This window comes from Pseudophryne corroboree, chromosome 1 (genome assembly GCF_028390025.1).
Source record: "Pseudophryne corroboree isolate aPseCor3 chromosome 1, aPseCor3.hap2, whole genome shotgun sequence".
Lineage (NCBI taxonomy): Eukaryota > Metazoa > Chordata > Amphibia > Anura > Myobatrachidae > Pseudophryne > Pseudophryne corroboree.
Genome location: NC_086444.1, coordinates 557,843,725 through 557,860,626, shown reverse-complemented (window position 1 = coordinate 557,860,626; position 16,902 = coordinate 557,843,725). Strand labels below are relative to the sequence as shown.

Sequence of the window (16,902 nt, the reverse complement as noted above, 5' to 3'; positions counted from 1 at the left end):
AAAATCTCAAGGTAATCTGTACTTTCCAGATGGCCCATAATTATTATTCAAAATAAATGAGAGCATATTTTACTGGTTAGATACCAACAGTGTACAGTTGTCAACGTTTCGGTCCCATCTGGATATTTTTGAAGACCTTGGACTTGTCAACCAAAATGAGCAAAACCTCATTTATTTAGAAGAATATGTTCACAGTATTCCCTAGTGTTCAAGTATGTGTCCCATTTCTTGGCCATTTTAGTTTAGTGTGATCCTATATTCCTTCTTTTTACACCCAGATAAATCTGAGTTTCTATGGTCTCCTACACAGTTTTAAGGATGTGCCTCAAGCAGGAAGGATCTGGTCTAGAAAATATGAAGGCAAAACATTCAAGTCCATCTTGCATGATTATGTGTTCTGTTTGCATTTATACTGCCAAAGCTGCAGATATAGGACGTAAAGTGGTACTAGAGATGTGGTAGAACTCACCCCCTAGCCACGCTATCATTGAAGCCACACCCAGAGCCCCTCCATGTCTACACCCCTATCCCCTCCCCTTCATATCCACCTGGTGGGCATTCTTAAGAAAAGACGCACTATACACACTAGATGCCACACACACACTAGATGCCACACGCACACACACTGGGTGCCACATACTGTACATACACACTGTGTGCCACACACATACACACACTGGGTCACACACGCTCACACATACACACACTGGATGCCACACATACACACACTGGATGCCACACATACATACACAAGCACACTGGATGCCACATACACAAGCACACTGGGTGTCACACACACCTACTGATTGCCCGCACAACCTAGTGTCTAATGAATCCGCTGCAGTACAAAACTGTGCACACTCAACAGGTAGAAGCTGTCCACCTATCTGATTGAACCTCTGGCTGCTCGGTGTCTCCTCATGGCTCTGCTTTATGTGGCCGGACTCAGACGCACTGCGCTGTCTCATGCTCACCACCGCAGCTACTCGAGGCAATGGAGGGGGACTGTAGAAGGCGGGCCGTAGAAGCGGCGGCGCAAAGAAGAGGTGCCAGAGAGACGCCGGCCTCCTCCTTCAGGCGGCCGCAGCTGCTGCCAGTGCCTTTACTAGATGCTTGCAGTGCCTGGACAAAGTGGTTCGGTGGATGCCTAAAGCGTTCTGCCTCAAATTATAAGTGACGGAACGCAGTTCCGCCCCGTTCCGGCCCACTTCAACCCCTGTGACCTGCTAATGCTAGAGTTCTTTTACCCTCGTAGACATGCGTTGCCAGTAGCAAAATTGATTAAGTAGGCTGCTGCAGAGGTACAGAGGTGCACACGCGGCAGGTGATTACTCGCAAGATGAAGGACACATTTGTATGAAACTGAAACCTATTTAACTGAATTACGTCTTAGCATTATTTTTTCTATACATGCATACATACATATATATATTTATGTTCACTGGGTAAATATTGCAGAATGATAGATGTATGTGCCAGTCATGGAGTGCTACTTCCTGTATGGTGGAATCCATTTGTAACCTCATAAAGGGTGCACATGAGGATCTCGTTCTTCCCATTAATACAGTGTATACTCTATTTACACAGTTTATATACTGTATATATTAGTTTGCAATGTACTATTGAATTATAAAGGATTTGTCCATTTGGAATATGAATCTACTTTTGTGTTCTAAAGTACTTTCTGATGTACCTGTGCATTGTTTTCATGCAATACGTTATGCAGTCTGAAAAAAAAAAAATCTTACCAAGGGCTGCTATTTTGCAGGACGGCTTTTGTACTGTGAATTAATAAATACTGGTGGAAAAATCACTGTGAGCCAAATAGTTTTTATATAGGTGTGATAATGTTGTATTTTTCTGGATATGGTTGCAGACAGGAGGTGGCCAAGAGGCAGTGCATAAGAGATTAACAGAAAAGGTAGTTGTGGGCTACAAGTGTAAATTCTGCGTGGAAGTCCATCCCACACTTCGAGCCATCTGTAATCATCTTCGCAAACATGTCCAGTATGGAAATGCTCCCCCAATTCCTCCTGAATTACAGGTACAGACAGAGACTCCTGACACAAACATGTTGCAGCTACGTTGCTTATACATACGTGGACAAATTTGTTGGTACCCTTACAGCGCGTTGAAACAATGCTTCATCCCTCCTGATAAGTGATTAAATTAAAAACTATGGTCATGTTTAACTGCATACCTTTGCTATGGATTAAAGCACAGAAACTGTGAAGAGAGATAAATTATTGCTTATTCTCAAAATATATTCTAAAATATACTGGCCAGATTTGTTCCTACCACCTTAGAAAAGATAAATAATTGTATTATAGTTATATTCTAAACTAAACTAATTGCTTTATTGCATTAGCATAACGCATGTATTCAATCTTAAAATCCAGTCACTTTAGTTTATTTAAATGTAGAAAAGTAGTCACATTGTTTGGTAACATCGTATGCACCATATTGAACATGGACCAGAGAAAACAAAGTAGAGGGTTGTCTGAGGAGATGAGACGTAAAATGATAGAAAAGCATGTTAAAGGTAAAGGCCATAAAACCATCTCCAGGCAACTTGATGTTCTTTTGACTACAGTTGCAAATTATTTTTTAGAAGGGAATGTAGCCAACCTCCATGGACTGCAAAAGGAACATTGACCCCAGATTAAACAGAAGAATAGTAAGAATGGTAGAAAAAGAGCCAAGGAAAATATACAAAAAAATACAAACTGAACTCCAAGGTCAAAGTACGTTGGTTTTTGTTTGCCCCTGATGATGCTATTTGGGCAACTGGACTCCATGGAAGAAGACACAGGAGGACTCCACATCTGGGAGAATGTCCTTCGGACAGATTAATAAAAACTGGGACTTTTTGGCAAGTATCATCACCTCTAACAGACCTAAAAAAATGGAACTTTCAAAGAATCCTGGAGGGAACATGGAGAAGGCTCTTTTATGTTTTGGGTCTGCATCTGTCGTGGTAAGCCTTGAATTTGTGCAGGGAACAGTGAAATCTCAAGGCATTCTGGAGTGAAACATAGGCTTTTGGCAGTGTTAGAAAGCCCTGTTTCAGTCACAGGTCATAGGTCCTCCAACAGGATAGTGACCCAAAACACACTGCTAAAAGCACCCAAGATTGGATAAGAACACAACATTGTACTACACTGAAGTGACGCTAAGAACACAACATTGTACTACACTGAAGTGACCTCCTTTAAGCCCTGATCTGAATCCTGTTGAACATCTATGGAAAGAGCAGAACATGCAGTCTGTAGAAAGCAGCCATCCTATCCACCCGATCTGTCGACAGGTGCAGAAGTCTCATTGAGTGCTACAGAAATCGCTTGATTAAAGTGAATGCCTCTAAAGGTTGTGCAACAAAATGTTAGACGAAAGGGTCCCATCATATTTTTCCATGCTATTTTAATTTGTTTTATTTCAAATATTATGTTGAATCAAAAATCAAACGCAGTCTGATTTCTATTAAATATGGAATAAAAAATGATGGATGCCAGTTACTTTTGTCAGTTTCAAGTTATTTCAGATAAAAAAAAATCTTTTTAATGGAAGGGTTCCAACAAATTAATCCACGTCTGTAGCTTGGACATGTTTGGAAATTATTTAAAATGGTGCGTTTTGGTTGACTAAAATAATGAACACATAACTGTAGAATTACTACTTAAGTAATATTATATATTTTCACTGTTGCATCAGCTAAGTCTGAAGTCCTATATGTTAATGTGTACTCTAGAAGCAGTTGTGCATAAATATATGTACTGTATAATTAATATTATATTGATATTTGTAGTTGGAGGTGTTGACTTTTTATATTGGCTTATTGATATTAACGCATGTCATCAAGAAGTGATAATCCTTTAAAAGCTGTTAATAGCATGATTAAATATTTTAAGGAGACCTACACTATACAGTGGAGACATCCATTTTGCTATGTACCAGTAATATTCCTAAGGCCTAACTTGTATTCATGATTGTAAGGTTACTCATGAAAAATTGGTTGAGCCCATAAAATGGAAGCTGCTTCTGTGTGTAGGTGTCTTAATTCTTATATCTTTTAGATTACACAGGTTTAGAAGGTAAAGGATATAAATTAAAGACTGTTAAACACTTATGAAATACTACTGCAATTTAGCAGTAGATTACATTTCAAATTGTACATGATGTGACGAAGCTGTAATGTGGTTTTCCTCTTTAAATGATCTCTACCAGAAATCTCCACGTTCATTATATTTGTACACTAATGAGGGCTCCTTCTTTGAGCATTTACTCTATTAAGCAGGGTCCTGGCTCTCACATGCAGCCAGGACTTCTGCTATTCAGTTTTGGCTCTGTTTAGGTCTCTTGGAGAAGGAGAGATCTGATGCAATGGCTGCAAATGAAAGTGGAAAACTACTTTGCTCGTAAAGGGCCATTTGCTTTAAAGTTCCATACAATCGTTCATTCGTTATAGCTTGAATACCTTTTCAAAACATACTGTGTTGATTTTGAAGTAACTGTAGATACATTTAATCATCATTGTGATCAAAGTATTTGTTTAAGATTCCTTTCCCAAGTGTGCACAACTATAAGAATTTATTTTCTGCAGTGGCAAGCATAGATTCTGTTATTTCTTTCTATAAGGATGAGACTGATCTGCAAAACAAAGATGTTGAAGAGGAGCCAACTGACCCCTGCACTGAGCCAAGAGAAGAAGCTGCTGAGGTAGAAACAAAGGAGATAAAGATGGGGCCACGTTGCAGACCTGGTGGCTACCCCTGTAAGCAGTGTGATCGTGTTCTAATGTCCATGCAAGGCCTGCGTTCCCATGAGAGGAGTCACTTGGCACTAGCTATGTTTAATCGAGAAGTCAAGTACAGCTGCCAGTTCTGCTCCTTTGTCTCTGCCTTCAGACACAAGTAAGTGCTGTGAGAAAAAAAAAATCCTGTACGTTTTTAAGTGCATACTGTATTTCTTTAACTGCTTCATATATTTCATCAATATGATATCACCGTTCATTTATTGGGAATTGTCATTGATCCGTTAATACATTGGTTACCAACTGGGTGCTTTGGCACCCTAGGGTGCCTCAGGGTACTTGCAGGGGTGCCCTGGGCTGCTGGCTAAGGACCAATTCAAACTAATTATGGTCAGTGTACTAGGCACACCCAGTGCTGGTGGTTTCCAATCATCAAGTTTGTGGACAAGCAGAAGTGACTCATGTCTCTCACCACATAACTGAACCAAAGAATGACATATAAACACAATTTCTCTGACGTCCTAGTGGATGCTGGGAACTCCGTAAGGACCATGGGGAATAGACGGGCTCCGCAGGAGACTGGGCACTCTAAAAGAAAGATTAGGTACTATCTGGTGTGCACTGGCTCCTCCCTCTATGCCCCTCCTCCAGACCTCAGTTAGAATCTGTGCCCGGCCAGAGCTGGGTGCTCCTAGTGGGCTCTCCTGAGCTTGCTAGAAAGAAAGTATTTGTTAGGTTTTTTATTTTCAGTGAGATCTGCTGGCAACAGACTCACTGCTACGTGGGACTGAGGGGAGAGAAGCAAACCTACCTGCGTGCAGCTAGCTTGTGCTTCTTAGGCTACTGGACACCATTAGCTTCAGAGGGTTCGAACACAGGGCCTGACCTCGATCGTCCGTTCCCGGAGCCGCGCCGCCGTCCCCCTTGCAGAGCCAGAAGACAGAAGAAGGAGATGAAATCGGCGGCAGAAGACTCCGGTCTTCATTAAGGTAGCGCACAGCACTGCAGCTGTGCGCCATTGCTCCCACTGCACACCACACACTCCGGTCACTGTAGGGTGCAGGGCGCTGGGGGGGGGGGGGGGGCGCCCTGGGCAGCAATAAGAATACCTTTTGGCAATATATACACATAATACAGTCTGTGACTGTATATGTGTAAAACCCCCGCCATTTTTAGTCAGAAACAGGACAGAAGCCCGCCGCTGAGGGGGCCGGGCCTTCTTCCTCAGCACACCAGCGCCATTTTCTCTTCACAGTTCCGCTGGAAGGAAGCTCCCCAGGCTCTCACCTGCAGTATCCTGGTACACAAAGGGTGAAAAGAGAGGGGGGGGGAGCACATAAATTTAGGTGCAAAATTTGTATATACAGCAGCTACTGAGTAAACACTGAGTTGTAGTGTAATCCCTGGGTTATATAGCGCTGGCGTGTGTGCTGGCATACTCTCTCTCTGTCTCTCCAAAGGGCCTTGTGGGGGAACTGTCCTCAAATAGAGCATCCCCTGTGTGTGTGGTGTGTCGGTACGCCTGTGTCGACATGTCTGAGGTAAAAGGCTCCTCTAAGGAGGTGATAGAGCGGATATGTGTGTGAGAGGGTGTCTCCGTCGACAACGCCGACACCTGTTTGGATATGTGTAAATGCGAAGGTGAATTTATTGCACAAAAGGTTAGGGAACAGACAGGAAATCTAACCATGTCTGTCCCTATGTCACAGAGACTTTCAGAGTCTCACAATGCTCACTATCCATAATAACAAACACTGGTATCGACATGGAGTTTAACTCCACTGTCGACTACGATAATGCAAAGTTACAGCCAAGATGGCTAGAAGGTATTCAATATATGATTATTGAAATAATAGATGATTTGCATATCACTGATGACTCATCTGTCCCTGACACGAGAGTACACATGTTTAATGGGAAGAATGCTGAGGTAAATTTCGCTCCTCTCATGAGGAAAAAGAGCGGGAATCTCCAGACAAGAGACGGCAGCTTCCCACAAGAGAATTCTCAGGCTGTATCCTTTCCCCACTAGGGCCAGGATATGTTGAGAATCTTCCCCTGGGGTGTCCTGTTTGCACAGACGGTAGCACTTGCTAGTCTCAGGGATCCTGCAGATAGCGTGCACATTCTAGTATACTACCCAGACCGGCGATTGTGTCGGCATGGGTTTATAGTGCTGTGGCAGCGTGGACAGGTACCTTATCAGCAGAGATGAGACCCTAGTATGCAATATAAATATATTAAAGATGCTGTCTTAAGTGATAGATATATAGTTATAAAGCATGCCCAAAGAGACATGAGTATACTGGGTCCTAGAGTCAAAGCTATGTCTATCTCTGCTTGATGTGTCCTGTAGAATATGCATTGGACAGATGATGCCGACTTAAGAGGCATATGGAAGGCTGAGGATTGTGTGGAGAAGGGTTCTCGGGCCTGGTCTCCACAGCTATAGCTGGTAATTCTGCTAGTTTGCCTTATATTCCTGCACAGCCTAAGAAAGCACGGCATTATTAAATGCAGCCTTTCGAATAAAGAAACAAGAAAGTCTGAGGTGCGTCCTTTCTTGTCAGAGCCGGGCAGCTAGTTCCCAGGAACAGAAGTCCTCCCCGGCCCCTACAAAAATCCACCAATGTCGCTGGGGCTCCACAGGCGGAGCTAGGCCCGGTGGGGACACGCCTTCGTAAGTTCAGCCACAAGTGGGTTCACTCCCTGTTCGATCCCTGGGCAATAGATATTGTGTCTCAGGGATACAAGCTGGACTGTGAGAAGAGGCCCCCTCACCGACGGCCCTGCGGGCTTCACCCCAAGAGAGGGAGCCAGTGTTAACTGCAATTCACAAATTGTATCTTTAACAGGTGGTGGTCAAGGGTCCCCTCCTTCAACAAGAGGGTGTTATTATTCGACCATGTTGTAATCCCGAAACCAGACGGTTCGGTCAGACCCATATTGAATTAAAAATCCCTGAACATATACCTGAGAAGGTTCAAGTTCAAGATGGAATCGCTAAGAGCGGTCAGTGCAAGCCTAAAAAGGGGGAGACTTTATTGTGAATCGGGACATAAGGGATGCATACCTTCAGGTCCCCATTTATCCACCTCATTAGGCGTACCTCAGAATTGCGGTACAGGATTGTCATTACCAATTTCAGATGTTGCCGTTTGGTCTCTCCACGGCCCCAAGAATATTCACCATGGTAATGGCGGATATGATTGTGCTCCTGCGGAAGCAAGGTGTCACTATTATCACGTACTTGGACGATCTCATGAAAGCGAGATCAAGAGAGCAGTTGCTGAACAGCGTATCACTTTCGAAGTGTAACGGCAACACGGCTGGATTCTATATATTCCAAAGTCGCAGTTGGTTCCTACAGCTCATCTGCCTCTCCTAGGCACGATCCTAGACACAGACCAGAAAAGGGTTTAACTCCCGATAGAGAGAGCTCAGGAGCTCATGACACTGGTCAGGAATCTATTAAAACCAAAACAGGTGTCAGTGCATCACTGCACTCGAGTCCTGGGAAGGATGGTGGCATCATACGAGGCCATCCCCTTAGGCAGGTTCCATGCGAGGACCTTCCAAGGGGACTTACTGGACAAGTGGTCCGGATCACCTCTTCAGAGGCATCGGTTAATCACCCAATCCCCCAGGGCCAGGGTGTCTCTCCTGTGGTGGCTGCAGAGGGCTCACCTTCTCGAGGGCCGCAGATTCGGCATTCAGGACTGGATCCTGGTGAACACGGATGCAAGCCTCCGAGGGTGGGGGGCAGTTACACAGGGAAGAAATTTCCAAGGTCTGTGGTCAAGTCAACAGACTTGCCTTCACACCAATATCCTGGAACTAAGGGCCATATACAACGCTCTAAGTCAAGCGGAGATCCTGCTTCGCGACCAACCGGTTCTGATACAGTCAGACCGCAGGGGTTCATGTAAACCGCCAAGGCGGCACAAGGAGCAGGTTGGCGAGGGTAGAAACCACCAGAATTCTTCGCTGGGCGGAGAATCGAGTAAGCGCACTGTCAGCAGTGTTCATTCCGGGAGTGGACAACTGGGAAGCAGACTTCCTCAGCAGGCACGACCTCCACCCGGGAAAGTGGGGACTTCATCAGGAAGTCTTCACGCAGTTTGCAAATTGATGGGAACTGCCTAAGGTGGACTAGATGGCTTCCCAACTCAATAAAAAGCTAAAAAAGGTTTTACGCCGGGTCAAGGGACCCTCAGGTGATAGCTGTGGTCGCACTAGTAACACCGTGGGTGTTCCAGTCGGTCTATGTATTCCCTCCTCTTCCTCTCATACCCAAGGGCTGAGAATTGTAATAAAAGGAGGAGTGAAAACAATATTCTTTGCTCCGAATTGGCCAAGAAGGACTCGGTACCCGGAGCTGCAGGAAATGCTCTCAGAGGACTCAGGGCTTCTGCCTCTCAGACAGGACATGTTGCAACAAGGGCCTGTCTGTTCCAAGACTTACCGCGGCTGCATTTGACGGCATGGCGGTTGAACGCCGGATCCTAGCGGAAAAGGGCATTCCGGATGCAGTTATTCCTACGCTGATAAAGGCTAGGAAAGACGTGACAGCAAGACTTTTTCACTGTATATGGCGAAAATAGGTTGCTTGGTGGGAGGCTGGGAAGGCCCTACAGAGGAATTCCAGCGGGGTCGATTCCTGCACTTCCTACAGTCAGGAGTGGCTATGGGCCTAAAATTAGGATCCATAAAGGTCAAGATTTCGGCCCTATACATTTTCTCTAAAAATGAACTGGCTTCACTGCCTGAAGTTCAGACGTGGTTCCAGGGGTGCTGCATATTCAGCCTCCTTTTTGTGCCACCGGTGGCACCTTGGGATCTTAACGTTGTGTTGGATTTCCTGAAATCCCACTGGTTTGAGCCACTTAAGACCATGGAGCTAATATATCTCACGTGGAAAGTGGTCATGCTATTGGCCTTAGCTTCGGCTAGGCGTGTGTCAGTATTGGTGGTTTTGTCGTGTAAAAACCCTTATCTGATCTTCCATATGGACAGGGCAGAATTGAGGACTCGTCCCCAATTTCTTCCTAGGGTGGTATCATCGTTTCCTTTGAACAAGCCTATTGTGGTGCCTGCGGCTACTAGGGACTTGGAGGATTCCAAGTTGCTGGACGTAGTCCGGGCTTTGAAAATTTATGTTTCCAGAACGGCGGGAGTAAGAAAGTCTGACTCGCTGTTTATTCTGTATGCAGCCAACAAGGTTGGCGCTCCTGCTTCGAAGCAGACTATTGTTCGCTGGATCTATAGCACGATTCAGCTGGTTCACTCTGCGGCTGGATTGCCGCATTAAAAATCGGTGAAAGCCCATTCCACAAGGAAGGTGGGCTCTTCTTGGGCGGCTGCCCGAGGGGTCTCGGCTTACAGCTTTGCCGAGCTGCTACTTGGTCGGGGTCAAACACGTTTGCTAAGTTCTACAGGTTTGATACCCTGGCTGAGGAGGACCTTGTGTTTGCTCATGCGGTGCTGCAGAGTCATCCGCACTCTCCCGCCCGTTTGGGAGCTTTGGTATAATCCCCATGGTCCTTACGGAGTTCCCAGCATCCACTAGGACGTCAGAGAAAATAAGAATTTACTCACCGGTAATTCTATTTCTCGTAGTCCGTAGTGGCTGCTGGGCGCCCGTCCCAAGTGCGGACTTTCTGCAACACATGTATATAGTTATTGCTTAACTAAAGGGTTATTGTTATGAGCCATCTGTTACTGAGGCTCAGTTGTTGTTCATACTGTTAACTGGGTATGGTTATCACAAGTTGTACGGTGTGATTGGTGTGGCTGGTATGAGTCTTACCCTGGATTCCAAATCCTTTCCATGTTGTGTCGGCTCTTCCGGGCACAGTTTCCTTAGCTGAGGTCTGGAGGAGGGGCATAGAGGGAGGAGCCAGTGCACACCAGATAGTACCTAATCTTTCTTTTAGAGTGCCCAGTCTCCTGCGGAGCCCGTCTATTCCCCATGGTCCTTACGGAGTTCCCAGCATCCACTACGGACTACGAGAAATAGAATTACCGGTGAGTAAATTCTTATTTTACTTAATGTAATATTTATTTTCTGAATTACTTAATAAAAGATGTTTGGCCTATGTGTGCCGTGAAAAAAAATTCTTATACTCTTGGGCGCCGTGATTCAAAAAAGGTTGGGAACCACTGCTTTAAAAGTTTGCCAAAAATGTTTCCACATTTTAAAAGCACATTGCTCGGAGGAATATGTACAGTTTACTTGAAAAATGGAAATTGGAGACTAAACAAAACAGTAGTGTGATGAGCAAAGTGAAATGTTGTAAATGTTTTATATATGTACAGTAGGAGAATCCAGAGCAGAAGTGCAAATGTTTGCTCCACTTGTAAGAAACAATTTATTGCTATCCAATATGTCCAGTTTTCTCATGTTTAAAAGGTGGTATATCTAATCAGTTGTCTGTACGGTATTTAGTAGAACAACATTTTTCAAACACCTCTAATAGGTTACTTACTGTATACAACTGTATTTCATAGCCAATAAGTATGTTACAATATCCTTTCATTAAGATTTATGGGGTAGATTGTATGAAGCAGTGTAAAGAGTGAAGAAGTTGCCCCAGCTTTGAAGTAACATTTATTAAGTGCATTCTATAAAATTATACATAGCTACTGATATTTGAGTCATCCAGGCATCAAGGACAGGAGGTGCATAGAGCATTCATTGTAATAGTACACAGTGCAATTTGTGACTTATTGACCATTTTGTGTACACTATTGGCAGACTATGATGCTCCTGTCTTTAGTACCTTGACTCAAGTATATGCTGGTGCTATGAAGGTAATGGGTGTTCTTCTAGGGTAGTGAGACACATATTGTACTACATTTTGATGGAGTGGGAGCATGTCTAGGCCTTTTTACAGTGTTTCTTTTAGTATGACCATAGGTCTCACACAATATGATCTTTATAACGAGATGTTTTGTCCAAACTTTCAGGTATGTATTACTTCCCCGACTTTCAAATGAATGACCTTTTTAAAAGCGCTTGCCTTTGCAAAGTACACAGAAATGTAACAAATGTATGTGTTAAGTATAGGTAGAAAACTTTCAGAATATATAACAGCCACATCAAAATGTGACCATTATTTTCAACTTTCAGCACACCTGCTTATTGTTTTGTTTATCAGAATAAGGTTGAAACAATGTAATTCAAGCTTTTCTTTTCTAATGCTGCGTTTTTATATTTGATCAGTCTGGATCGTCATATTCAGGATCATCATGGACATCACACTCCATTTAGATGCAAACATTGCCCTTTCAAATCCTCCTACAGTAGCCGTCTGAAGACACACATTATAAAAGCGCATGGTGGTAAGTTATTGTAACTTGCCAAGTTTTTTTAAATGGAAATTAACTGAAGTAATTGACTTTTACTTTTATAATTATTTAAACAATGCTAAAGAGTCTATTCTTGTTTACCAATTTCAGGTGAGCATGCATACAAATGTTCATTATGCTCTGTATCGACAATGACAATCAGTCAGTTAAAGGATCACTCTTTAAAAGTTCATGGGAAAACTCTTCCACTGCCAAAACTACGCACCATGATTCCAAATAGCCCTCGTGCCAAGCAAAGCTCAAGGATTGGAAAGGAATCTGGTCTAGATGGTAAGTAGTCATGAAGGCTTATGTGTCGATAAGGGAGTTTGAACCTTTAAACCATTTACTGCAGAGGCCTTAAGAACTTTTTGTCACCTTCACTTTCTGAGGTGGTTTTGTGAGTCTATGATGTGACTTTTTCTGGCTGATTCTTGACAAAGATCCGTAGAGGATCGAAATTTTAAATGCCTTTCGATGGGATATGCAAGTTATAAATAATTAATTGTAAGCTTTGCTGAAAAATTGGTGAGTGCCTATACTTTTACATACATACATACATACATACATACATACATACATATAGTGAGCAAATTCTGTGCCATAGACGGAACCCATTGGTGGATTGCTAATTTATAAGAAGCAATGTTGACATATTTACCAAAATTAATTTAACTAGAAGCACAACTTTTATTGATTTTACAAGAGTTAAAAAAAAAAGGAAAAAGTTTTAAGTGGTAGCTGTTTTATCACAGTTTAATGCTCTGATAGTTGAAAATACACGAGTATCCACTTTACTTCCTAGCAAAGGTCATTTTATTATATATGCCTTATTATAGAACCAGATGCACCTGCAGAGGGTTTCCTCTATTAAAAGTTAGGTTTGACTATATTTTCATTTATAAGCTCTTTATCCATATCAAATTGAATTAGCTAAGCTCAGTGCATAAATAATGCTTCAGAAAAGCAAGTAATAAACTCTGAATGTAGCAGTTTGACCGGAGTTTATGGACCCAAAATATCTTGCAATCACAAGCTGTCAGAAGTTGCTAGATTAATGTTACCTGCAAGTGTGAGGTCTAATATGCCAAGTTATATACTAGGTGTCGGCGGGGTTGGCACTCAGGTCATTTTGGCTATATATGTGGGTGGTCACATTTTTTTTTTTTTTCTTAAACGAGCTTTAAAAAAAAAAAAATTAAACAGTGTAAAGGGTGGTGGGAGTAGGGGAGGGGTACGATGAAAATTAATATGAGGGTGGTTCAATAAGTAAGGTAACAGACCTCTCACATCTGTAGTGTTTCCAAACATGTTTCCATGATATGACGTTCTCACCGTACACCTCGACAAGTTGACAGTGAACTTCTACTGCTGATGCGCCCCTTAGATGCAGAAATCTGATCATACTACGCACTTCAATGTTTGACCATGTTTCCAACAGTTCCGCCATCATACAACTGATTTTGGGACATTATGGATGATATGAGGTGCAGTCTAATGGCCGCAAAGGGAAAAAGTGGTGTACCTGCTCTGGCCTCATGGGAAACTACTTTAGAATGAAATAGAGAACATTACACACGTGAGAAGTCTTCTTACCTTTCTCACTGAACCACCTTCATATATTCAACAATCAAAGTATTTATGTAAACTATTCAGCAGTACAATATTGACACATCAGTAGGGTTTAAGCAGAACAAACAATGAAGGTGTTGCACAGACGAGAGCTATTGAAAGAGTCTGCTACAGTAAATCACTTACAAACCCAGAGCCATGGTAGGAGGGGCCATTTCACTTGTCAGCAAGTTCGACCACATGGAGAAGGTATCCACTTTATGTACAACACTGGTTATATGTTCCGTCTTGTAACTAAACCAAAGGACTTCTCTTAGGAGAAGAAAAAGATGGTGAGTCTGCAGACTTCCAAGTGGGATCTGACATTTAGCTGCATTCAGCAGAAGGAACTATGTATAAATTGATGATCTTAAAATAACAGCTGTACTGTATTTAAAGAGTAATTTACACTAAGGAGTCAGTTCAATTACTTGCGCGTGTGACAAACTTCCATTGCAATTGCGTACAAATGCTGGCAACGGCAGCCGAACTCGCGGCACAGTCTCGTCCGGGACGCGTGGATTTTTGTAGTTTTTAGGTTTTTTTTTTCCTGTGCACCTTAAACCAGAGGTGCTCAAACACGGTCCTCAAGGCACCTCAATGGCCAGGTTTTAAGTATATATGCATGCTTTGCCACAGGTGACTTAAGTAGCACCTCAGTCAATTTGATTTAACCATCTTTGCTGAGCCATGGATATACCTAAAATTTGGACTGTTGGGGAACCTTGGGGTCTGCTTTTGAGTACCTCTGCCTTAAACCATTTAAGGAAACTAAAATGTATTTGTGGAGGTCAAATATAAATGATTATAGCAGATGATAGTATAGCTGGTCATTCCGACCCGATCGCTCGCTGCAGTTTATTGCTGCGTAGCGATCAGGTTGGAATTGCGCCGGCGCATGCCGGACGGCCGAAGGCCACCGTTTCCCTGCGATCGCCTCTGCCTGAATGACAGGCAGAGGTGGTCGCTGGATGGAAAGGGGCGGCACGGCGGTGTTGGCCGCCGTTATGGGGGCGCGGCCCGGCCAACGCAGGCGTAGCACCTGCAGCGCCTGCATGACGTCACACACTGCCGCTGCGGGCTGGGGAGCGACGAGTATCTCAAGGCCAGCACGCTAAAGCTGCGCTTGTCGTGAGCAACTCCTAAAGTGCAAAAGCACCGAAAAGTTTCTAGGATTACTTTATTTTCTATTAAAGTTGGAAGTTTTTACTAAATAGATTTTTAAACTCTGTATCTGAAGAAATATTATTTGTTATACAGTGCGTATAGGCCTTTATAGCTCAGTATATATGAGTAGACCTGTTCTAATAAAGCTTAAGCAGGTAATCTGAAGTCATACCAATAAAGCATGGCTGTCTTCCTTCTTAGGTACTTATATAAAAATAAGTGTCACAGGTCCACTGTTACTTGTCATATGTAAAGTGTACTATATAATTGCCATTGATAATGTTGCTGGAATATTTGGTTTACTTCTCTCTGCCAAGAAAATCAGTATCAAAGAACTCAAAAAAGCAACTCTGTAAAAAGTACATGTCCCTGCACAACACAAATTGTATATTGGCAAGCAAATATAAAGTAAAAAAAAGAAAGCTGCTAATAAAAAAAAAAAAAGTAAAAAAATAATATATATAATATTATTTTATTATTTTTTTTTTTACTTTAAATCTGTTTACTTGTCTGCCTGACTAGAAAAAGAAGGGTTGTTGTGTTTTTTTTCTACCATGGTTTACCACTCCTTTTGGTTCCAGTGATTTACCTTTCTCATTCTGCAAGTTGAGTTGAGCTAACTTCGTTGTGTACTCCAGTCTTCTCACTTCAGAAGTAGCTCTGGTAGTATAATATATGAATATACCATGTTTCAACATAAAGCAGGGCTTCTGTTTAGGGGCACAAGGATAAGACCTGGCAGACTAAAAAGGGAACCAGAACTGCTTTCTATAGTTCATGTGTGAAAAGCAACCTAGACTGGACATACACAGGTGGGCTAATTCAGATAAGCGCGAGGTTCTGACTGATGCACACAATTATGTTAGAGTAGAAAAACTTTGCACATTTTTATTGTGGTGATGCGCAAGGATCCAGTGGAACCTTGCTCGCAGCTCATTGAAATGGCACCATAGAGTCCACTTATAGAAAAGAGCCTGACCTTAACCAAAGCACACCACCACCACCATCACCACCACCACCAAAAAACAAACAAAAAACCAAAAACACCCTTGTGAGGGAATTTTCGTAAATTAAGGTGGTTTTTTTTTTTTTTTGCTATTTGCATTCTATAAAAGATAATTAGCGATTCAGGTTTTATTTTCTCTATACTGTCCTATATTTTGTGTCAGGGAGAAAGATTAGCAAGTTACAACTCCATCGAATTTATGCTGTGTACAATTATTTTTTTCTTTTGGAAAAGAAAGTTTCTGTAGAAGTGTAATTTTTAGTCTAATGAAAGGTTTCAGCCTCCAGAACATTTAAAAAACTTGCTGACTTGATGGAAGAGGTTTTGTTTTTACCAAAGGAGGATCACAGTGCTAAGGGATTAAAAGAGCAGAGTCTTTAACAAATGTGTATGTGATAAATGCATATTGTGATGGAGAATGTGATTCTTCAGGTGCTGTAGGAAATTTCTGAAAATATTTTGGAGGCACATATAAATATGATCTGGCTTAAGGTCCATACACACTTAACGATAAAATGAGCGACGTCGCTCATTTTCCCCCTCCTTGAGCGATGTCGCTCATTTTATCGTCAAGTGTGTATGCTGCCAGCGACGACCGATGCGCGGCCCCGCGGGTTGGCAACGATCGTCGCTGTCGGTAGGGCATGCATGAAGTATGTGGACTGTGGATGTGTCACAGTTGGTTCCGACGACACGGCTGTCGTTCCTGGGTATGATTTTGTATACAGAATTACAGAGTTTTTTTTTTTCCAGTGGAAAAGGCTCTGGAAATACAGAACACAGATTCTGAAACCGGCAAGAGTGTCGATTCTTCAATGCACTCGGTTGCTGGGGAAGATGGTGGCGGCCTACGAGGCCATTCAGTATGGCAGGTTCCATGCCAGGGTGTTTCAGTGGGACCTGTTGGACAAGTGGTCCGAGTCTCACCTGGACATGCACCGGAAAAGAATCCTATCTTCCAGGACCAGGATCTCCCTCCTGTGGTGGCTGCACAGTTCTCACCTTCTAGAGGGACGCA

General features: G+C 42.9%; 1 protein-coding gene across 5 annotated transcripts in view; it reads left to right on the top strand.

The window, feature by feature from the left end:
• The window catches only part of ZNF462 (zinc finger protein 462), a 384,254-nt gene that overhangs the window by 335,097 nt on the left and 32,255 nt on the right, over nucleotides 1-16,902 (top strand). For 4 of the 5 annotated variants that reach the window (XM_063914139.1, XM_063914138.1, XM_063914140.1 and 1 more), the window contains 4 exons: nucleotides 1,877-2,044; nucleotides 4,636-4,910; nucleotides 11,976-12,094; nucleotides 12,212-12,391. In XM_063914139.1, the coding sequence (XP_063770209.1) occupies nucleotides 1,877-2,044; nucleotides 4,636-4,910; nucleotides 11,976-12,094; nucleotides 12,212-12,391 (742 nt within the window). The remainder of the gene's footprint in view (nucleotides 1-1,876; nucleotides 2,045-4,635; nucleotides 4,911-11,975; nucleotides 12,095-12,211; nucleotides 12,392-16,902) is intronic. The other variant, XM_063914141.1, reaches the window with a different exon arrangement.